Raw genomic sequence first — 24,977 nt, 5'->3', positions numbered from 1 at the left:
AGCCCACCAACCTTGTCTTTTTTTTTTTTTAACTAAAACATCCAGATTTTGCTAAAAGCAATGAAACTGATACTGAGCTCTCTGGCTGCAGGAGCTACCCTGCTGGTGAAGGCAGCTGCTGGGCTCTGCAGCACCAATGAACATCCGAATGCAGGAAGGAGCTGAGAGCATTTGAGGGATGCCCCAGCTGCTTTGCATGGCTCTTTTATAAGCTGCAGACCCTGGATAATTTCAGGGAAACACTGTTCACCTAATTCTCTTCTTCCAAGGCTGCAGGCAAATCCCAGTCACACTGCTTAACTGACTGAGGACAAGGAAGAAGAAAATAATAAGGCTGCTCTTCCACTTTTGCAAATGCATCATTCTTCATACTCCTGAGGAAACAAACTATTGTTTCTGTTGTAGAAATCACACGGGTTTTGAGAGGAAGAGAGAGGAGTCATGCACTCGACAGCACTAAGCTTTCCTCGCATGCCTAACCTGGTAACCAAGTCAGCCCTCCCCAGGGGAAGACAAATGTCAGCCATAGAAGGCTGACAGGAAAGTTCAGCTGCTCTATCTTTGGGCCATTAATGCTGGTTGTTAGGTCAAGACTTCATCCAAAAACACCTACAGCTAAAATTCAAGTATTTCTGCTAAAACTAAAAGTGGCATGTTAAGAGCACCCTGTGGGTTTGGGGAATGTTTCCCACTCAAACAACAACAAAAAATCCTATTTCTTTTCCATACCCAGATAGGGAAAGCATAGTCACTCTGCTGATAACCAATCTTGTTCTTAATAATACACAGAATATTAATATGATTAGAACACAATAAAAGTGAGCCCCGACGTTTTAATTTGTCATCTGAAATATTTATTTCAGCGGAATGACCTGAAATTTTTGGAGACCTGCAATCTTTGGTCCTGGGAATTCAATGCCCACAATTTTTTTTACTGGCTACAGTTCAAGTAAAAGCAATTACAGCGGGGCGAGGATGTTACCACACAGACATAACAATGCCATTAGCTATTTTGGACTTCCAGTGTAAATTCAATCATTACAGGGTTTTAAAAATGTCCTCATTAAATTTTAATGATCTGTTTTAAGGGATTTTTCCCCCTATTAAAATTAAAACCAACGATGCTACATAGCTTTCTCAACATGGTGCGCCGCTCTAAGATTCAAATAAATCTGCAAATCGCAGATTAGTTAATAAACTATCTGGATTATAAAGGTGGGGCTGGTAGCAGTACCTGTTCTTGGTGTTGCCAAGCATTTCCCAATAAAAGATGCTGCTTTCAGTTCTTTAAAATGTTGCCAAATACCACCTGATTGAATTAAAAAAACTTAATCTCAAAGGTAGACACACCTCGTTACCTTTTCATTTTTGATTTTTTCCCCCACTCATAACAGGAGAAAGAGGAAAGAAAGAATGGAGAGATCTCAACTGAAGTGATTCAGCTTCATTTGTATAGATTTAAAACCTTGACTGAAGAGGAGGAGTATGGCCATTTATGTGAACACTGCTATGAAATTTGCCCCAAACATACTGAATTCATAACATTAGTGTAGACAAGAAAGCTTCTGTAAAAAAATAAAATAAAAACAAATGCTCATGATTTAAATATACTCAAAAGAGGCTTGTGAAACCTTTGCTGTTGAACCTTGTGCAGACTGACTTCCCAGTGAGCTCGCTCCATCCAGCAATGGGACAGTGGTTTCCCTTGAGGTGCAACTGCAGGCTGAGACATCTACAGTGTCCTTTCTCCTTGGCCTGGATAATCCCAACTCTATTGTGGGATTCACCTCTTTCCCACAGTCTCAGCTGCTGTTGCCCCAAGTGAAAACCACTCCGATACTGTCCGGAAAGTGGAACACCCCATTTTTTTAGAAAGGTTGCCAGCCATGGTGGAAAATTAAAACCGTAGTAACACAGCATGAATTTAAAGTTACTTCTGAAAAATGCCTTAATTTGTTAGTCTACAAGAACAGTATGCCACAAAAGCAGAAGTTGTCAGGAGGGTTACTTGAGTTGTGTTATTTGAAGAGATGCTGCACTCAAGCCAACAATGGCATAATAGGTCAGCCTCAAAAATATGACAACAATACATAATTTATGGAAACCTTATACTTGAAAGAAGCCTTAGTCTAACCTTTCAATCACTCCAATTGAATTGTAAGACCACCACTCTAACAAGACCACTTAGAAAACCACAGGGGTGGCCCTGATAATAATACACATATCATTGTTAAGGCACAGGAAACTAAACCAGATGGTTTTGCTGAAGAGAGCACGTTTTAGGCTTTGCAAAGCCTAAAAACACTCACAGGTCAAACAGAAAAGTGGTGAAAAAGAAAGCTACAGGAAAATTCATGTAAATAAGAAAAAAAATCTTTTTACAGTTATATTCCCCTCACATAAAAACGGCTTCAGGAATGTAAAAAGGGGAAAATGGTGCTAAAATTTTGGAACAGACTGGGATAGTTTTCTGAAAGGAAAAGGCCTAGCAGCAATACTTACAGTAGGCACCGCTGCTAGAAATCAATACCATATGACATGCATTAGACGGAACACCTACATACTGTAATTAAAACCCTCTCCTCGTTTTTAAGCTTTAAATACAGAGACCATTTGTACATATTGCAGTAAACTACACTCTTGTTTAAATTCTTACTAGCTATCATATCAGACCTGAAGAGGAAATATTACATCTGTATCTCTTAAAATCCAATGATAGAAATATTTCCACAAAACACATAGATGGAAATAGAAAATCATCCATTTAGAGAAACAGACATGCATTCACACCTTTACACACACTCGCACGCATACATATGCATATGGATTGAGTGCATGCGTGCTTATGCGTATGGCACATTTGAATTTTCTCTTACACAGAAGAATTTATAATTGCATTATTTTATAGACATCAATACTTCAAGGAAGCTGATAACCAAAACCCATAAAGGACTTGTTTTGTTTTTGTTTCTCTTTAGAGCAGACATCCCCTACACAACTGAAATTAAGATGATAGTGTGTAACTCTGATAGGAATTGCAACTATATCCAAGTCAACAAGCAGAATCTAAACTACATGTGCTAAAAGAAAGGTATGTTAAGCTCTTTTGTTGCCTATGCTGAGTTACCAGAATGTAAGCTTTTGTTTGGCATTAGAAAGCAAAACTTTCACTATCGTATATTAGCAAAATCTGAAAGGAGATATTTGAGAAATATACCTACATTCTGCTAGTACTGAATCATGCTCTAACTGAAAAATCAGTGTTTAAATATCAACTCTTTCTCTATTTGCATAAGGCAGTGGAGAAGAAACGTACACCGAGGACAGCTTCACTATTTGCTTAACATTTGTGATAGTTCATTTGGTACCACTCAGCAAGAGCCTTGGAAAAAAAATGCTCCAAGTCTTCAGTCTACCAGTCAAGTTCATAACTAAGCCCAGAGACCTAAGAGTTGTCAAAAAAAAAACCCCAAGATAGAATAGTCATCCTTTCTGATACCTACAACTCTAGAAAAGATGGTGCTTCAGCAACGACTTGTGAAGAATTTTATGAATGATCTCACCATTACTTCACCTAGATGGAGGTGATAAGATTATCGATGCAGTGGATCGTCACATCAATCAGAGCAGACTGGATATCATTTTAAGATTGATTGCAATTAAAAGAGCTATTAATTATTCCAGTTCAAACAAGTTGATGGAAATAAAATGTGCTCATTTTGAAATACATAAACTATCTCTGATCATGTTTATGGCTCAAAAATCTTAATTTATACCTCACATTCACAAAGAAAGAAAGAAGTCCAGCAACAAAAAACATAGAAGGTTTAATATTATATTTTCACTCCTGTTAGAAGTGATTATCTGTGACTATAAAAGCTAAGTAGTAAGAAGAAAAAAAACACCTTTTCATCTTTGGTCCATAACAAAAGGGTAAAATATCTGCATTTAAAAACATGCCTTCCAACTCATGAGCCAGTCTCACAGGTATACAAGGTACAGGGAAGTTACGAACACAGACATAACCAACCTTCTTTTCATAACCAACAGCCCTAAACAAAGCAAAACTGTTGCAAGTATTCTGCTGGACACATCAAATAGGACTTCCAGTTTCAACAAACTAAGGTGTCATGTATTTCAAAAAACAACACATCCTTAACGTGCCAAGAAAACAACAAAATGGAACTAAAATTACCTTGACCAACAGTCTACTTTGCTGAATCATTTTCCCTTGCCAGACAGAATTACTGAAAATTTTACTTTACTTTTGTGCGAGAGCACCGACAAACAAAAAGGAATCCCCATAAAAGAAATGGTAAAAGCTGTGCCAAAGATCAGCTTCTACCTATAAGAAATGAATGAAAGAATCATGAAAAAGCAACCAGGTGATGCCAGCCAGAGGTTTGAACACAGAAAGACACCACAGTGTACATGACTGGATTTTGCAGTCTCAATTTAAACAGGCACAAAATGGCTTAAGAAGTAAAAATGACTGTGCATTTTCTTGTGCATTTTAATCACAAACAGAAGTACAAGTAAAAAATAGAAAAAAAGTTGGAAAGATTAGTTAATGTTAATTAAGCAATATTGATTGCAGTTAATTACTTAATATAAATTAATATAAAGGTTAGTTAATATAAAATAATGAAAGCTGATTGCCATATACTTATAATATCAAACGTTCCCTGATTTCACAATGAATTTAAGAGTATGCTTAATTTAATGCAATTGAGCAGACCTGTAATTAATTGAACTGCAGCCAATCATGAGTCCTCTGTAATTACTGCTTGAAACACTGCCTGATTTCTATTGAAAAGAAGTGCTTTTTATCTGTGTCAATGTCTGAAGGCTATAAAGTTGTTACCTTTGATTATTTTGCTTTTAAAATACTACTGTAAAATTTATACTGATAGGTTTTTCTATAGCATTCATCAATGCTACATTGATGGTGTTCCACATAATTAATGAGCACATACATATTAATCTAATATATATTAACATTGATATATTACATATTAATAATTTGTTTGGAGCAGACACAACTAAAACTGCAACAGGGAAGCATCATCTTCATCATATTTCTGCTCACTGGACAATGAAGTTGTGGGCGTTGCAATCATAGAATCATAGAGTCACCCAGGTTGGAAAAGACCTTGAAGATCATCAAGTCCAACCACAGCCTAACCAGTACCCTAACTCTAAAAACCCTCTGCTAAATCATATCCCTGAGCACCACATCCAAACGGCTCTTAAACACATCCAGGGATGGCGATTCAACCACCTCCCTGGGGAGCCTATTCCAGTACTTAACTACCCTTTCTGTAAAGAAGTTCTTTCTAATATCCAACCTATACTTGCCCTGGCGCAACTTGAGGCCATTTCCCCTCGTCCTGTCCTTTGTCACTGCAATGGCAGAAGGCAGCCTTAGTAAGTGGTAAAGAAGAGACTGAAGGGGAAAGAAAAGCCTTATTCTGATGAAAATGAATGTGCTCTTTCCCAGAACAACATTCAACAAGACTATACCCCATTTGTTGGCTTTCCCCTTACAACGTTATAAAGATATGTGTCTGTAGCTTCCCTAACAACACCACTTCAGGGCTTCAGTTGTGTATATACTTTAAGGACTATTTAGCATGTAGGAAATAAAACAAAAAACAACCAGCAACGGATTAATGTACATTTTTTAATATGATCCAAGTTAAACACTTGTAAGGATCTATACCTATTTGAAAGAAGATCTCTGAGAGAATGTCTGAGGCAAAGCGTATGCCTCGTGTGTTACAAAAGGCACAAAAATGAGTCAGACTCCAGGGTTGCTGTTGTACTAGCATTTGAAAATACCTAGCAGATGGTTTACTAGAACTTTCTGCAACAAATTAAAGGTGGATATTTCTCTCACAAAACAAAATGGTGCTCAGAAGATTCACATATCATAAGTGCTGATTTGCTGTTTTTCTTCTTCCTATCAGTGGCACTGATCATCTATGATACCATCCCTTGAGACTTATGCTGGATCACAGTTAAGTAAAAGCTGAGAAAGGGGAAATAGGAAGCTATAGTAGTTTCTTCAGAAATGTTAACATTTACTAACAGAATGTTAGGACAAAACAAATAACCGGTCCCAAACCGTTTAATTAGTTCTTTCTCCCTCCTTTCAAATGCTGAATGAAAATCTTTCTTCTGTGTTACATTTCCCTATTTTTATTCAGTAGCACAATGCCACTGTACCTGACTCTCAGTTGCTGAATATAGCAGTCCCAGCTCATAAACCTAACCAAACACATACTCCAACTCTTCTCTCCTAATATAAACCAATGTTTGTGATTCAACTCCTGTTTGCAACCACCAGACTTTCTCCACTCTAATACATACAGGATACAATCTCTCCACAATGTCATTGAGAGTTTGGTCATCAACTTTCATGGGATCAGGAATTGACCCATAATGTTTTATAAAACAACAAAAAGGAACATATTTATGGTTTTATTATTATCCCTACTAAGGAAATAATGAGAAAGGAAGGATTGTACACGGTCTAGTCTACATGCACATGTGTTACTTGTATTAATATCAATGGGATTTAAAAGTACATATGGAGAGGATAAGATATATCCCTATGTGTTCAGCCATATGCTTAAGGAAGCTCCCCAAATGCTTGTAAATACGATTATGCTTGCTAACATACTATGTATTTATTTGAACAATGTTAAATCTCTGAGCCCTACTTTCCAGCCCATTAAAGCCTCAAATAATTGTTTACTTCCAGTTTAAAGTTACTCTCTTTTAGCCATTAGAAGGCTGTCTGTAATCACATTTCCATGATATTTGGGGAATTAGAGAATTGATAATAACTCTCCCATTATCCAAAGGGGTATCTCTGGGAAGAGAAATACTCAAGATGAACTATATTTTAGTGAGGAATTCTTCCAGAAGATTTTGGGACAGGCCCAAAACATGTTAACTGAAAGGTCTGGAATGCTACTTACACAACAAACATGTGTTCACGTTGTAGACCTCAGACAACTACATTCCTTCTGGAGGCCAAAGCCATGTTCCTGGATAGGCTTGCTCTCATTTTCTTTTTGTTTTTGAAATTTTGGAAACAGGACAAGGGCCTGACCCATTTTGCACAAGAGAGTTATTCCAAATTTCCCATATAAAAGAAGACATTAGAATTCATCCCACAGTTTATGATTCGGTGCAAGCTGCCTTTAAATGAGGCAGCTGAAGTATTTATGGAATATCCTATGCATTAGTAAATCATATTGATATAATTGCAACTGATCATTTTATTTGGCTCATCTGTTTCTTCCTTTTGTCTGAACCATGGCAAATGATTTCTTGAATACTTTGTTATAGTTTTATCAATAGAAAGATGATAGGGATGGTCCACTAGATTATTACTTCAACTTGTGACTTGAAGTCACAAATATAAAGCAATTTGCATGGAAGTAGACTGAGGACATTTGTCACTCTCTTGCTGCATGTAGCATGAGATGTACATGCAGCACAGAATCAAAAGGCATCTTTATAGCCAAGCATCACTTTTTTGCTTACTTAGCACAACTCCTTTGGTATTTACCATTTTTATATCACCCAGAACAGAAGTGTATATTATGGCATCATCATTTCATTTCCTTGAGGTTTTGTTTTGTTTTGTTTTGTTGGACGTTTTTTGACCACAAACAAGATTTGGGAGCATTTACTTTATCTTTTAAATCTCACATTACAATAAAACCCCAGATCAGGTTTTCGTCTTTCCTACTGAAATACTTTGTAAAACAGAAAAACAAAACAGTAGTCATTTTTTTTTAAACTACATCAATGAATGGTGAAGCCAGATCCGGTTTCCCAGCAAGGCATTTTTAAAAGACAGAAATAGACCAATGACCACAGGAAATCTTTAAGCACCAAAATGGGGACAAAGGCCTCCTGGGGAAAAGACAATATTTCCTACATGGTCATTCATGTCTCCTTGCCATACAATACAGGGGTATTGTTTGTTTGCCTGCTGAAGTAGATGCACAGAATAAAATTAGAAACAACTGACTATGAAAACACTTCAACTGCTAGATGCAGGCACATACGTGGCAGATCTCAGATCACAGCTATGAGATGATGCTTCTTTTTTAGGTACAACCAGATCATTTTGATCATTAATATCACTTCTGATCATTAATATCAACAACATTCTTTCCACATTATATGTAATAATGGCCACCAACACTCTCCAGCATAACCTGTGACTTCAGGCCAGCTTGCATATTGCTTCAGTCTTAATATTGATCATACAAACTCTGAAAACAGTTAGAAGAAATATTCTAAAATAGCACCAGTTTATTGTTGGTCCCTTCCCCCAAGGAATTCAGCAAAGGAATGTAAACCCAAAGATTTATTTTTCTGTTCAGGTCATGCTTGGGGTAGACTTATGTTACTAAACTCCCTAGTCTGAAATCAAGAGGAACACAGTTAACAAGTCTCTATAGGCAAAAAAAACCACAACCTGTAGCCCTTTGTGGATCACAAAGTGAGGCTATAGGAATAAAAGTTATCCTCACCACAAAGATGATTCAGAACAAGGCATCTGGCCCACAGCTTACCTCAACGTAGTCCCTGGCATGGCCCCAGTCTCTCTTAGCATCCAGATTGCCCAGGCTGAAAGAATCCATCTGTCCGAGGTGAATCTTTGCCACTGATCGGCTAATTTTTCGAGTAACGAAATTAGCTCCTGGAATAGAAATAAAAGGGAGCATCATTGTAGTAACAATGGCAGATAATTGGCTATGAGAAATACCTAGCAGCTCAGCTTATTTTATTCTTCTTCATTCTTCATTCATTCCTCTCATACCACCTAGTTCCATGCCATCATTTACTGTTTGAGCAGGCTAAGAAGCTTCCAGTGCAAGTGTCACATTAGCTTCACTTTCACAGCAAACATCTTTCTTTGTGGGACTTCTAAGCATTCCTAATTTGCTGCCTCAGTGTTCAGTCCAGGCATAAAGCCAAAGAAAATCATCTGGAATGTCAGTACTTAAACACAATACGCAAAAGGTTACATAAAGAAGACAGACATCTTAGGCCACCCTTGGGTGTTTTTTTTTTTTTTGTTGTTGCCATTTAACTTCTTCCATTTTATTTTTTAAAGGAATGCATACGTCTAAACACATTCATGTATTAATTTTTTAAAAAAGCATATTAAAATCTGTGATGGTTAAACAAACTCAATATTTCTAATTACATGGGATTCTCTCTTCCTCATTTCAAAGACAATCATGAAACTGTGATTTCATCTTCTTCAACTGAAGGCTGTACATTATTTTTTTTATCAAGCTTCAGTATTTTGTTTGCTATATTTCATTGGAAAAACGTGTGCCCATTAATGCTCATGGCTGAGTTGTTTTAAAAAAGACTTGCTTTTAATTAAATTTGTATCTTCATTTTAAGATTATGACTGCTATTTTTCTAGAACGTGGTCAGCAGTTTCCTCAAAAGCAGAGGAACTTGAATTCAGATGATGAATGTAGGCTAAACGAGCCCAATGGCATCTGGACACTAATGGGCCACAAAAATTAAAATTACATGCCTTTTTAATAGCTAAAAAAATATGATTGAGTGGTGACAGATGATACAGTATCCAACTGGAAAGCAGGAACGTTAGTGAAAATGATCGCACTTGTTAAATGCTTGTAGCAATTTTTAAAAGCACAAAGTAACACAGCTTGGACATTTAAGTCACGTACGGTAGTTTTTTCCTTATAGAACGCCTGAAATATGCATCTGAGTATTTTCTATTTTCAGTCAAGCAAACGTTAGGCTGCTGCAAAATTATTACATGATGATAACTGTGTGTTTCAGACCGCTGATTTTTGCTTTAATGTCTAGAGCATTACAGCTCCTCTTTTTTATCATTTCAATCCGTCAAACAACAAAAAATAAGCGTGTACTTTTAAGCACAATATTAAATGACACAGGTATATAGCTTACCATAGTGTTAATATAGAATTGCAATTTCCTGTCAATTGCCAAGACTGTCAATTCAATCACTGTTATCAGATATTTAGAATATATCATAATTTTGTGCTTGTTTTTTTTGAAGGACTAAAATCATATAATTTCCACATTCCTTGAAAAAAAGCACTTATGTGAAATGGAATTTTACAAAATAGAGGGACTTGCAAAAGTTCACAAATAAAAATATGCTTGGGAGTCTTTATTAAATCAGCGTTTCTCAAAACTTGGTCAAACTTGGCAAGATAAAAACCTTGGCCATTCTTCTCAGCAGGAGAAACAGAATTATGCCAAAGATAAAGCGAGGCAAACCACAGGACCAGCACTACAATTCTGCTATTTCAATTTCTGAAAGCAAAGTGTGTTTCCTCAGTTCCTGGTTGGACAGGCTTGCAGCAGGAGTGGAATACCAGGTGAGAGAATCTCTTTGGTTAGCCTGACTGGCATTTCTCTGATGATTTTATTTTATGTTTTAAAGTTATCAGAGTAATTTTCACACAGATTATTACTGTTTTATTTAACACAGATTCATCCGATCACATAAACATATTCAGGAGAGCTCTGAAATTTCTTAACCTTCTGCAATGACATAGTTTCAGTTTTTATTATTATTCTGCGAATAACAATTGGAAGAGAGATTTTTTTGACGGGTAAAGTACACGGTCTTTTGTTCCAGGCTGCAACTGATTAACAAGCAAACCCAGCAGCTTTCAACACTACATTCCCATTTGCAGTAAAAGCAGTGAGAGTTCTAGTCATCATCTGCATTAGGGCAAGTTTTACTGTCAACCTCAAGAAATAATGAACATCAGTTTCCATTTTTTATACTGTCTTAGTACAAAAAAGAAGCACAATAGGTAACGAGAGCGTGTGAGGATGATACAAGCAACTTAACTTGAAATGTATGGAAGTATGAGTGATATTGCAAAGGAAAAAAGATTCACCTGACCCAACTCAGTCACCAATAACTGTAGAGAAACCGTCTTTAAAGATCTTCATGAAAAATCACAACATGCCTCCAAATGCACAAATTAAAGAGCTCCAGAGTGATGAATGAAAACCTTTATTTACCGCAAAGACCCTAGTAAAGGTTCTTGGAAATGCTCCAGCATTAAAGTTGTGGAAGAAAATCATGCTACTGTTCATTTAAAAAAATGTGATCAGAATTTTTCTTATGTAACCAAGGACTGAATGGCACATTCCAAGGGAATTCAAATGATATGGTTCATAAATAAAGTTTAAATACTGATTCTCTTCAAACACAGTATCTTAAAATATCCTATTACATTTTTTGTTTGATCCCATGCCATTAAATGCATGTCATAACTAGAAATTTAACCTATGTCCACTGGAGTCATACAAAACAGTTAAAGCTGTGTCAGCATTTCCATCATAAAGCCCTCTCCTAGGGGTTTGCAATTGGGCTGTAAAGTCTTGCTTTGGCAAACATAAAGCCTCTATTCTTGGGAAAGATTTTATTGAAAGATCTATGTTGATTTCTACAGTTATCTTTATATAACTGAAGACAAACCTTTGTATTAACATCTTTCTTCCTCAGGAGATATTGAAGATTTAATTTTAATGTTGAAACTACTCAAGCATTTTCCTCCATAGAATGGAAAGTCAGTACCAGTAAGAGTACCAGCAGAACTGCTGCTATTTCAAACACTTCATTCTTTAGGTTGACTTTCATCAGGTCTAGATGATGCATCAGCCACAAGGCCATTTAGTTATCGCAGCTTTGTAGGGCCTACATTCTTAATGCTATCACCATTGCTATATTGCTTGAAAACTTAGGATGGAAGGGAAGAGAGAGGTCAGAGTCCCACATTTGTTTCCTGGCTTTGTACCGCTTCTTCACTTCCAAGAGGCTTTGGAAAACACACCTCTCTGCTCACACCTAGTGGAATGAATGTGGAGTGATGTGGCTTCACGTTACTACCAACAGTGCTGGAATTGCCGTAGTGCCACACCAGAGGTCTGGCCAGACATGGCAAGAGTTTCTTTGACTTGTCCTCACATTTCAGCAGTTCCTTGGTTGAGGACTGCTTTTCAAGAGTTTACATTAAAATAAATAAATAAAAAGACCTTAAACCTGAGTTTTCATGATATTAAAAGCTCTTTCAGCCCTGGGCATTAGTTCAGATTTGTTTTGAAAACCCAAGCCCTCCCTCTGAGAACATCGGCATTCCAACAGGAACCATAAGTTCTGATTTATAACTCTGTTTACCTTAGTCACCATTCTAAACAAGGAATCCTCGTTAGGCAGACCTGATCTGTAAAACACATACCCAGACAGTAAACGATTATAGGAACAATACTGCAATAAGAAGTACAAACCAACAGCTTGGGCTCTGCAGTCCAGGCCTGTTGCCCGCTTGGCCACCTGGCTCAGGACAGCTCATCCCTCTGAAAAGGATGCTGCATGTATCTGGCAAAGACATAGTTTCAAAAACTGGGAAAACAAATAAAACCAATGCTTCATGTTGTACACTCTCAATATACCTACAGTTTCAAAGTTGGATACCCTGAGAGAAAAAAACAGTGCACCTCATTCTTTTCATCAGCCATGGGGTTTCACCCTTCCTGTACTATCAGCAAATTGGTGTTTTTGTCAAAATTCAGGGTTTTATAACAAGCAATCAAACAGATGAAGCAGTGTGATGAGCTTCTGTTATAGAAACTGTTTTTGTTTGTTTTTCCAACAGCCATTATTTTCCAATCACTAAGAGCTACAGATGAAAGTCAACACATGGTGAATAGAGATCTTAGAAAGACGGCTGCCTCTGTATAAAACTAGCTATATCTCACATAAGAAAAATCCATCTTAATTCAAAACATAGATAACAGACAGTCTAATATTGTTCAATAGCAACACTAATCAGATGAGATGCAGTACTATTCTATCTGAGTTGCCATAACATCTTTTTCTTTGCTTTGCATGAAAGATGACAAAAAGTTTTCTGTCTTTAAAATGCTGGCACAAGAAAAGGGGGATTTTTCATCCCCCCTCCTAGATTCTACAGATCTGGCATAGATTCCAGTGGAAGTCCAACATGCTCAAACACATTGTGTACCCAGTGCTTCTATTAACCCAGGGGAGCACGTATCTTTTAGCATATATGTTGTAAACGATACATTTAATGAGATCATTAAAATAATTTGATTGCTTGAAAATCCACACTGCTTATAATTTCCATTCTATTAGAAGCTTTTCCATTTCATTTTTTTTCCTGTGGCAAGCTAAAATGAAACGACAAAGTAGCACCCACTGTCTCTAAGGAAAGAAATCCAGAGTCTCCATGGGCTTATGCTGATAAAAATCAGCACAAAAACTCCAAAGTCACTGAAGTTATGTTAATGTAAGCCAGACAAAAAACCAAGTTACAGATCTTTGAAACTTCCAGTTTGAGAGATTTAAGTGGAACTTTCAACTGTATAATAATTGAAACAACTGATAAAGCAGCTGCTTAGTACATGTTAAACACAAACAAAAGCATTTCAATTGTGAATCAAATCTCATTTTACAATAGCAGGTTGTTCTTCTCATTCTAAAAAATACACAAATTAGAAATATCCCTGTTTGGAAACAATGGAAACATCAATTCTAATGGTGATTTTTTTCCTTTCCAGATCTTCATACTATCCTACTAATTTCACACTTGAATACAGCTACATTGGGATGAGCTTGTCAAAAAATCCACCATCAGATTTCCGCAAAATGAAATATATGTGAAATGAGGGCAAAATGATTCATAAGCAACTCATTGTAAAGTCATGCACTGCATGGGAAACATCTTCCTGACCTGAGTAATAAATCATTTTATTTCCTGAAACGTGAGATACAGTGCTTTAATCCCTACATTTTAATCCTGTATAGCGTAGCTAGAAATATACTTCATCGTAACGTCTCTAATCTCCTTTTCTGCCCCTTAAAACTGTAGCAATATCTTATATAGTAGGTTTCCTGTATTTATAATACATATACAAAGAGTAGAGTACCTGACACTTTCTCTGTTTATGTAATCCTAGCTATTTTCCAATAAACATGTGGGATCTATGAAAAGGCAAGAATAAGTTACTGATAATAGTCCTCTTTCTGCAAGTTTTTTTTTATCTGTCCCCCTGGAAATAATCACGCAACAATAAAATTCACAGATCACAAATTGAAAGCAACTGTACAATAACACGAGAGAAAATTCTTCCTCCTTATCAAGGGATTCTGATTCAGTATTACATTAAAAGGTGTGATTTCAATAAAATGCTATTCATTCGATTAAAAAATTGATAACAACAAAGACATCCACTTCAATAATATATTAACAGACATTTTTAACTTTCTAATACCAAAAGCAAAGTATGCTAATTCAGGAATATACATTTGTTTGGCCCTATTTCCCATTTGTACCGTCCTCTTTCAACTCAAAGCCCTTTCATAATGGCAAATGCATTTTTTTTTTTACATGCTTATAGGAGATTGAAGCAGATAAGTAAGCATGCACAGGTAGGATGAATCAGAAGCAAGAGGGCGACAAAATAATGGCATGGCATACACCCTGCTCTTCCAACCCAAGAGTACATTGAAGACACTGGGACTGATGAGGGCAACAGCTGTTCATGTGAACTTGGCACGGAGGCAACTGAAATCAACAGCTTTCATAACTGGAGGAGAAAGTGAAAGTGGGAGACACGTTGTGAGGAATGAGAAAGTACAGAAATGGGGAGGGAATGCAGAAGGAATACCTTCCATTTTCCTGGGGGGCAGAAAGATAACATGAAGCCTACCTGGAGAGACAACTAGAAGCACTGCGACAGAGAGGCATGGAAGTGGGGTAACAGATGTACCAATGGCCATGAAAACTGAGAATCAAACATGGTGTTTGCCACTAGGTCTCACCACAGCAATCTACATTCCTCAGTGGTTTAGTGAAGCTGACCATCCACACTGAGATTTATCAGCAGAGCTTTAAAATCTCTCCACAACCATTCTGCATACAAACAGATATACGCTTCCACCTTTGCACAGAACAATGACAGGATGATTTCAATGAATACATAGCAGCAGTCCTCTAATGTCGCTGCAAAAAAATCCCCCACAATCATTCAATCAGTCTGTTCGACTGATAGACGGACACTATTAGATTTCACTTTAAAAAGGACCTTATTCAGGACAAAAAACACACATTGGATCTATCTGATGGTCTGGTTAAAAGGATATGGTGACAAACCTGCAATAATAGCTGGACACAGAACTGTTATTTTAGTATATTTCCTCTATATAATTTTTCTTAAATTAAAATATTTTCCCTTCAGGAACCGTACACTGAACAGGAAAAGGTGAGGCATCAAAGATTCTTATAAAGGAAAAACCAAACATTAATACTGGAAACAATATGTAAAAGTGTTATTCCTGTTCCCAAGTTTATGCTCTTAATGGCGCTTACATAAACAGAGCAGCGTTTCGCTTACAGAAAACTTAACCTTTTGCTCCAAACTATTCCCTTTGATTCCTTAAACACAGACCTTATACCCTGTTTTTTGAAATAAAAGCAAAAATATTCAGCCACACTGATTTATTCAACGTTCATTAAGATATATATTTTAAAATGTGCGTCCAACATTCTGGAATTAAAGCACTAATTTAAGGTGTTGCAGAGTTAGATGAGTTCTTGAATTTGTGGGCTATGGGTCAGCACGAATGTGCCTCTCCATTAGCACAGTCTCTTTATATTGTTTAGGTGTGCGTAAACATATGATTTGCTGATCTGGGGCTGCAATAGCATGAAATGGTTGTAATCAAAAGAAAAATCCAACATTTGTACAAAGCAGAAATATCATGCCATCTAAGGCAATGAGCGCAAAACTGATTCTAGCTTGTTAAATAACTAGCGAAGTTTGGACATCTGTGGCCCCAGCAACTAGTAGCATGTCAAGAAAAGTGCTGTTTGATGGCTCAAGCTGAGACATTCAGCCTTTACTTTAGCACTCCCTTGAGAACAAGCAGGCAAGGCTTTTAATCTTACCTGGTGACACATGACTGACTAATACAGTTTCTCAGACCTCCTGACCTCTGAGGGACTAAGTCTGGTTGGTCCCTCAGTCTCTCCAGGTGGTTAGGACATTAGTTTGTGGTAGGTCACTGTATAATCAAGACTCTGCACGGGTCTTCTGTGTCTTTCTATACATCCTCATTAATGAAAAATGTTAATGTGCAAATTTTCAAGTGTAAAATGTGTAATTTCACTCAATTTCAACTTTCATGCACTTCTACTAAAGACAAAAGAGACTATAATAAGAGCTAGCCTTAAAACTAATCACATTGCTGAATCAGTACTTATGTATTTTCTTGGAGAGAGAAAAATAGGCTAGCTACAGCCAAAAAACTCATATGAAACTTTGCCTCCCACAAAAACTAATAAGCAGCTCTGGTCAGATTTGACACGTCCACAAAATCAAGATGTTCCTAAATCCACGTACTTCCTTTTTGAGCTCCATTGATCAACCTTTTTTTTATTTTTTTTGGCCTTTTTTTTTTCTTGCCTTTTTGTTGTTGTTGTTGTTTTCTTAGAGCTTTCTTCTGAATAGCTTTGTGACAGTGGTACCCTTCAAGGCATTCCATGGGAAGCCTTTACTACATTATTTAGTAAATGAATCTCAGTTGTCATAAATCACCCCCTTTGCTCCAGGAGTCCTGGAGCAGCCAAGGCAGGATCCTGAAACACTTGAACTGCATCTCTGGAGAGCTGGAAAGATCTAGAGGCAAAGGGGCTCACCAAGGAGTAACAAGGGACTAGGAAGAGCTGGACAGGAGAGAGAGAAATATCAGCTTCTGCAAATACAGGAAGTATATTTTTTTCTAGCACTTGAACAGTGCATGTAAAATGAGACACTGTATTTCCTTCCATCTTCTATGTTATGAGTAGAATTATAGAATCGCTCAAGTTGGAAAAGACCTTAAAGATCATGAAGTCCAACAACATCCTGACCATCCTACTCTAAAATTAACAACCCTTCATTAAATCATGTCCCTAAGCACCACATCCAAATGGTTTTTAAACACATTCATGGATGGTGACTCAACCACCTCCCCAGGGAAGCCTATTCCAGTGCTTTCTGTGAAGTTGTTTTTCCTGATATCCAACCTAAGCTTACCCTGACACATCTTAAGGCCATTTCCCCTCATCCTGTCACCTGTCACCAATGAGAAGAGACCAACCCTGCTCTCGCAGTAAGCACATTTCAGGTATTGGAAGAGAGCAATAAGGTCTCCCCTCAGCCTCCTCCAGTTCCTTCAGTCACTCCTCACAGGGCATATTCTCCAAGCCCTTCACAAGCCTTGTTGCCCTCCTTTGGACCTGCTCCAGCACCTCATTGTCCTTTCTGTACTGAGGTGCCCAAAACTGATCACAGTATTTGAGGTGAGGTCTCACCAATACTGTGTAGAGAAGAAGGATGACTTCCCTATTCCTGCTCATCACATCATTCCTTATACAAGCCAAGATGTCATCATTCCTCCTCACCACCATGGCACACTGCTGCCTCATTTCTAGCTGACTGTTCATCAGTACGCCAAGGTCCCTTTCCATCAGGCAGCTTTCCAGCTATTCCTCCCCAAGTGTGTAGGGTTGCCTGGGGTTGTGATCAGAATTCAGGACCCAACACTTAGCCCATCAATCCAATCTATCCGTGTCCCTCTGTAGTGCCTTTCTCACCTCCGGCACATCAACACTCCCTCCCAGCTTGGTGTTGTCTGTAAACTTACTGAGGGTGCACTCAATCCCCTCATCAAGATTGGTAATAAAGATGTTAAATAGAAATGGTCCCAGTACCGAGCCCTAGGCTACACTGCTCGTGACTGGCTGCCAAATGGAATTTACTCCATTGACTGCAGCTCTTAGGGCCAGGCCATCCAGCCAGTGTTTCACCCAGTGGACCGTACACCCATTCAAACTGTGGGCAGCCAGCTTCTCCATGAGGATTTTGTGGGGGACAGTGTCAGAGACTTTGCTGAAGTCCAGGCAGACCACACTGACAGCCTTACCTTCATCCATTAAGTGGGTCACCTTATCATAGAATGAAGCTGGGTTTGTCAGACAGGATCTACTATTCATAAACCCATGCTGACTGGGCCTGATGCCCTCTCTGGTTGATCTTTAACTGGTCCATGATGGCTCCCAAGATTATCTGTTCCATAACCTTCCTCAGCATCAAGGTGAGACTGATAGGTCTGTAGTTACCAGGATCATCTTTCTGGCCCTCTTTGAAGATGGCCATCACATTTACCAGTCTCCAGTTCACTGGGACATTCCTAGTTAGCCAGGACTGCTGAAGAATGATGGAGAGTGGCTTGGCAACCACATCCACCAACTCCCTCAGCACTCTAGGGTGTAAACCATCCAGCTCCATGGACTTGTGAAATTGGTAATTGGATTCTTAGCCGGAATGCTGTGAGAAGTACATCTCTCACGTTGCTGATGATCCCAAGAACTCAGTGTATAAATCAGCAGATTGTCTGCAATTACCATTATGAGGATGAGTTGTTGCTCCAGCTACCCTTCAGCCTCAAAACAGACTAAACAAGTAAACAGATGGCTCTGGCATATGAGTCCAAATTTTTCCTCAAGCTGTGATAGGCAGCATGCAGTCAATCTGATGTGCTACTAGCAAGACCAGAAGGGCTCTCAGTGATTTCAGCTCACTCTATCTGCATCGGCTGACCCAGCTTCCTCAGCCCTGTTTCTACACAGGAACAAGTAGGGTGCTGAGAACAGAGCAGGACAACTCTAGAAGTCATGATCTTGGATAAAACCAAAACAACAATCTTCAGATGCAGTATTTTAACAACAAGCCTCCATGACATGCACTTTAAAGTAATAATGCAGAAAGAACACCCAAAACCTTAAAGAAAACCTGCAAACCTAACAGGGTGAGAGTGAAAAGGAAGTGCAGAGACAAGTTGACGAGATATCAGGAAGAGTGAAAGCCAACAAAGACAGCACGGCCCTTCTGTTCCCGAAAAACTTGGACATGTTTGGCCAAGCTGTGTTGACCTCCTGTATTCAGAGAGCCAATAAAAACATTATTTCACCTAGCTGTTGCTGCTGCCAGTTGCCTTAACATGCCGTAAAAAGTTATGTCCTTATGTCAGAGCAGGCCACAATCACTCTCGGGGGACCATGGAGTTAAGCAAGGGTGCTATGGCTTCCACACCCAACCCTGCACTGAAAACGTGGCTAGGTGGGGGGGCAGCTCTCCCACAGGAGGTTGCATAAAAGCTGCTGGTTGCAAGCAAACCCCCTCTGGGACGAATGCCGGGAATGAAGCTAATTTTCATTTTAAAGTAAAAAAGACGATGTGGTGAATAAATAGACACTGTATTTACTGGGAAAAAAAAAAGACCCTTGAAAGCAGGAAACCAGGAAAATTATAGCAGTTGTATAAGGTGTACATGCATTTCAATGATCATTCTCTTTTTCTGACATTGTCACTGAAACTTAATCCCATTCTTGCATTCTTTCCAAGTGGGAATGATGTTTGTTTAGTGTAATCAATACCTGAATTAAATAAAGATAAATATGCAGTTATACATACAGACAGTCCAGTTTTCTACTAAGACGAATTGCTGCAGTCTCACTGAAGTCAGATTTCTTAAGTTTACAGAGAAGAATCCAAACTTACACATTCTACCATTAATATGTCCAATTACTACAACACTTTTGCATGACACTGAAGCAAAGCAGAAATGAGCATTTGGAAAGCAATTAAACGGCAAAAAAGAACATCTAAACAGAATGTTCATTTTGCACAGCTCAACTTTTCACGTTCACTTCTGTTTTAATATCAGTATTTTAAGAACACTTCTTCCTTTGTAGTTTCTCAAAATTCATTGTTATCCTGTTTTTGTGATATTTCCCATTTAAGTTAGTTTAGACTTCCTCTAGGAACAGAAGAGGCAGTCAGATCACCTGCTGTTCTGAGATGCTTACAATACTTAAGCACAATGGGGTGAACCCAGGACAGAAAGTTAGCCCAATTCTGAATTTCCTGGCTTTGTACTGTTAGTGGGACCTTTCACATGATTTTATTATCCACATAGGTAGCTGTGCATGCTCTCTGAAGAGAACACATGTACATACACACACTCTGTGCTTGTTCGGGAAGAAAGCTGTAAATTCTAGCACTGAAGTTAGGGCTCCCTGTGTCAGTGTTATTACTGAATGCACAGTGACACAGTTTCATTGCATACATACAGATTAATTAGATGCTGTATTCTTCCCCCTTTAAGATTTCTCCCTTTGGATGGATTTGATCTGGGTGCAAAAACTTGGAATGAATGAGGCAGGAGTTCTAACAGAATCCGAAGCCCAGAAAAGGTGAAGAACTACAGAAAAAGAAATGATGGATTCACAGTTTAGTTTGATGAATGCTGCTATGGAAAAATGCTTTATATTTGAGCTTCTTTGGCCAATTCAGAAAAAGTACTCACCAATCCACTAGGTTCTTATTTGATCAGTGGATTAAATAAGAACAAATAATTTGCAGGAACTTCACAAAGCTAAGTATCCTGATACTTGCAAAAGAATCAGAGAGAAGTGTCCTTGAATAAGTCGAAATAGAGTGAAATCATTCTTAGTGCATAGACTGAAGAGCATGTCCCATGAATTGAGCACTGAATATACCTGTTGTCAAAGAAATCCTTTCTTGTGCTCTGCCTCGCAAATATCAAACATGCAGTCATGCAGGCAAGCACAACTCATTTGTGTAAGGAATAAGGGAGGGACTTGGGGGTGGTTGGGGGTGGCAGAGGGGAGTTTGCAAATAAGAACTCTATCAGATTACAAAGGCACAAGTGTGAATTAGGTCTGTGGAGTCACCCTTCATTCACTTATTATACAATTTTTGAGCTAGTCATGTCTGCAACATTCTTTCTTCCCTCTCTGCAGTTTTCAGGATGTGTTCATATTGACCTCATCGCTTATGTCTTTGGATGGTGAGGAAACCTAACTTCTGTGGCCAAAGCACAACCGTCTTAAATTTCCAGCTGTGGTCTAGAACCCAGTTTCAAAACTGTACAAAACTGAATTTCATATGGCTCCCAAGTGCACACTGAGGAGTTGGCCCCTCAGAGGGCAGTTCAGAGTGCCCCAAGGAACAGGGATGGAAATCGCTGAAATTTAACCCTGAACCCAACATGAACTCAGGGATTGGGACTGCATATTTTCCACCGTCCTACCATCTGCTGCTTCACTGCACACCGTAATCTTTGGCAACCCCGCTGAGAGCTGCCTGGGCTATGGCTCTGTTCAGACAGGGTGTAGAAAGAAAAGACACTGAGAATGTCATGGCTGGCTGACCAGACTACTGAGATCAGAGAGATTATGCCTCATTTGCTCACCGAGCCCTGCCAAAAGCAACACCATTTAACTGCAGGTACTCAAAACCCAACAGGCATGTTTAAAGGAATTCTAGGCTTAAAAAGGAGACCATTCATAATGTGCATTTGTTGGGATAATGTAGCTACCACCTTTTGGCAATTATTTGCAATAATTCTTAAAGAATGCAGTGCTGAGTATTTCAGGTAAAAATGATATCTGATGGAAAGTACCATACCTGATTTACAGGACAGATAGACCTGGAAGATGACTCAGGCAGGAACAGACAAAGGCGACTTAGCAGCCCAGCAAGCAGAGAAACAGAGAGAAAATATAACTGTTATTTTAGCCTGTTTATCTCCAGGCTGTGAAATGCTGCACAGTATGGGAGTGTGAGAGTTTGGTACTTAGATGCGTAACACTCATATGTCATTACACGATATGGGACCTCCCCTGAGCCAGAGCAAAATCCACATTTGCTTCCCAGAGCACCTCCATGGGCTCTGAATGAAACAAAGAATCAGCTCTCAGAAACTGACTTCCCCAGACACATTCTGAACACAGGCCATAGCCCTCTCAGTGATTAAGTACCTTAACCATAGAATTTACTGACTATTTTAAGATGATGACTGCAAAAACTAGCGAATATTTTAGAAGTGTGTGTCTCATAACTGCTAAGGAATATTTCTAAGAACAACTGCAGGAAAGCCACTGTAGGAATTACTGTAGGAGGTGGAATCAAATAATGCTCACAACAACTGTGTGTTAGTAAGGTATCTTCCTCCATCCCTCTGCTCCTGACAGCAGCACTAGAAATGGAGACATAATTGTATATGTGTCTACAACAACATCCTGCCCCATTCAAGTACTGCCCTTCTTACTCAAATACTGATCTTGGAAACAAGGGTGCATTCTCTCATATCTGCCTAGGAAAACAGTCAAAAGCACTTCAGTAAGACAAACTCCTCTTGCGGCTGCAGAGCTATGGTTGGCAGATGTCATGGTTGATGAATGCTCTTCTAATTGCAAAGGGACACTACCAAATTGTCTTCTGATTTGGAAGAGACAGCCGCTGTCACCCTTTTCTTCTTCCCTGCTGCTCTACTGCCTCCACTCTGTCTGCCTCACAGGGAGATCGGAAAAGAAACAGAAAAAGCCACATAAGAGAGAAGGAACAGACATCACTTTCCCAGCTCCAGCTGTGTTGGAGCCAACAGACTCTGTTGTTTTGATGATTCCTGGACTCGTAAGTCTCAATTCATCCCTGCTTGACAGAAGTGCAAAGCCGAGGTGAGAAGGGCTTGAAGACTTACAGAGGGAACAGTTGAAATCCTTAAGCTGTTCCCTCCTAGAAAGGGCCCTTCTCTCTCAGAGCTGGAATAAAACATCTCCACTTCAACCTCATGTTAGTAGGTCTGAACCTCTCTAAAGTGGGTTGCAAGGCAGTTTTGCTAGTGCTAAGCTTTGTAAGTAAAAGGCAAGGCAGAAGTCATTTGTTTAAACTGGTAAGGCACAGAGATCAAACTTGCTTTTTGCAGTATTTTTCTTTCTATATGAACACATACCTTGAAAAGAAAACACTTGAAGTAAAAAGCTTCTCATTAATATTCTCAGCTTAAACTGCTTCTTTGCTAGGCTCTGCTCCTGTTCTCTTTCTTGACTCATGGTCTCAGTGACAATCAAGCAGCCAGGCAGAGCCACTTCATAAAACGTACTAAATGAAGCAACATTTAATAATAGCACAAGCTGGCAGGTAGCCATGTTAAAGAAGGAAAGACCTAGCAAGAATGTCCTGCAGCACAGAAGTCTCTGTTGTTCTCATTACTGCAAAGGAAGAAAATCTCTTTAATGCTTTTGATTCAAATGATCATTTGACAGAAATGACGGTCAAGACAAATGGCTGTACAACAAGGCAAATGGATTTCCTACCACTACAATATCTTACTTGGCTCCCATGACACAATTTCTCTGTTATTCTCCCTTGCCATGGTAAAGTAAACTTGCAGGCTACCCAGAAAACAGATTAGTATAATCAGCCCTTTATAAATTATATCCCTTCACTGAGGGAAAGCAAATAACTTTGCCTCCTCTATAATAACTGTTTCTAATACTTCATTTATTCTTTAAATTGTTTATAAAACACTTCAACAGAGGTCAAGATGAGAGGGCAACAATAATTGTAGATTAAGGAGACTCTCTAAGTATTTTGCACCTGTGAGTAAACACTTGGGCAACTGTTATGATACAAGATGGATATACTAAAATAAAAATCAGTTCTATTTATGACTCTCTTGAACACACGTGTTATTTCATCTGAGAGAAATCCCTCATCTTTTACACAGCTAATTTACATTCAGATTGAAGCAGCTGTACAGCTGCTTCACATGCTTCAGGCAAATAACAATAGATTTAACCATGGTCTCTTATGGAAGAACCCTAAAGGAATAGTGAGCGCTACTAGTGAAGAAGTTTTCTCTTTAAGAAGCAGAGGATTTCCTCCTCAGCAACAGACTATTTATGTTTTCCTAAAACTGTGTGCAAAAACAGCAAGAACATCTTCAGCCCATCTGACAGAAGTCCACGTAGTCTGGTAGGTTCTCAAAAACTGGCAACATAGAATTAATTCTATGTGCAAAATCCCTGTGGCTCTGTAGAGAAACCCTTTACTGGTATTCACCTCCTGCTTTCAGAGATCACAGAATCACAGAATGACCCAGGCTGGAAGGGACCTCAAGGATCATGAAGCTCCAACTCCCCTGCCTGGCATATATGAGCAATATGAGGTATGAGTGTGTACGGCTTTTGACAAATTTTCACAAACTTCTTCCATTGCTTTTTGGATCTGTGGACATTTTTTTGACATCTGCAAAATCCTGTCGCAACAAACTGCTCCCCTCACAAACAAACCATAAAGCCAAATCCTGTATTTTCTTTGAGCCTATAATGTGGCAAGATGAGAATCAAGGACCAGAACATGAAATGATGAGAGAAAGCAATCATTTCCCATCCACCTTCTCCCAGCCACTTCAAATTGCTCATACTTATAACACTATTGCTTGTTCTTCCTATGCTCATGCACAGTACTGGCAGTGACCCTGGCAATGTTTGGGAACAGGGTGCTGTATAAGCTCTCTACAACATAATCTTCTGAGCTGCTAAGTGACCCAACTGCGCAGATTCCTAATGAAGCGGAACTGTTGATTATCAAATAACACCAATCAATTTCATCCACACCTTGTAAGAACATGTGGATTAAATTATATTAAAACTTTAAACCTCGACTCAACTGTTTCTTTTAAAATGTATCAATTGTAACACATCAGAAAAAAACTGCTTCTTAGCCAAGTTTCAGCACAGCCCAGAATGGGATGCTAAAGAATCTGCTCATGTCCCCTAACATCTCACACACCAATGAAAAGAAAGAACACAACCCAAGCTGCTGAAAAAGAATAAACAATCAAATTGTGAGCTATTATACAGAAACAATAAACTTAAACACAGCAAAAATATTTGCCAAGGGATTTAAAAGTAGCCAGCACTATAGGCATATCAGCTTACTAAGAATGAAGTTAAATTCTTAAAGTTATTCTCGAGAGT

General features: G+C 38.6%; 1 protein-coding gene across 2 annotated transcripts in view; it reads right to left on the bottom strand.

The window, feature by feature from the left end:
• The window catches only part of GMDS (GDP-mannose 4,6-dehydratase), a 392,147-nt gene that overhangs the window by 215,977 nt on the left and 151,193 nt on the right, over positions 1-24,977 (bottom strand). For both annotated transcript variants that reach the window (XM_072328598.1, XM_072328599.1), the window contains exon 7: positions 8,601-8,728. In XM_072328598.1, the coding sequence (XP_072184699.1) occupies positions 8,601-8,728 (128 nt within the window). The remainder of the gene's footprint in view (positions 1-8,600; positions 8,729-24,977) is intronic.

Source organism: Excalfactoria chinensis, chromosome 2 (assembly GCF_039878825.1).
Source record: "Excalfactoria chinensis isolate bCotChi1 chromosome 2, bCotChi1.hap2, whole genome shotgun sequence".
NCBI lineage: Eukaryota > Metazoa > Chordata > Aves > Galliformes > Phasianidae > Excalfactoria > Excalfactoria chinensis.
This window is presented reverse-complemented; position numbering and strand designations above follow the sequence as displayed.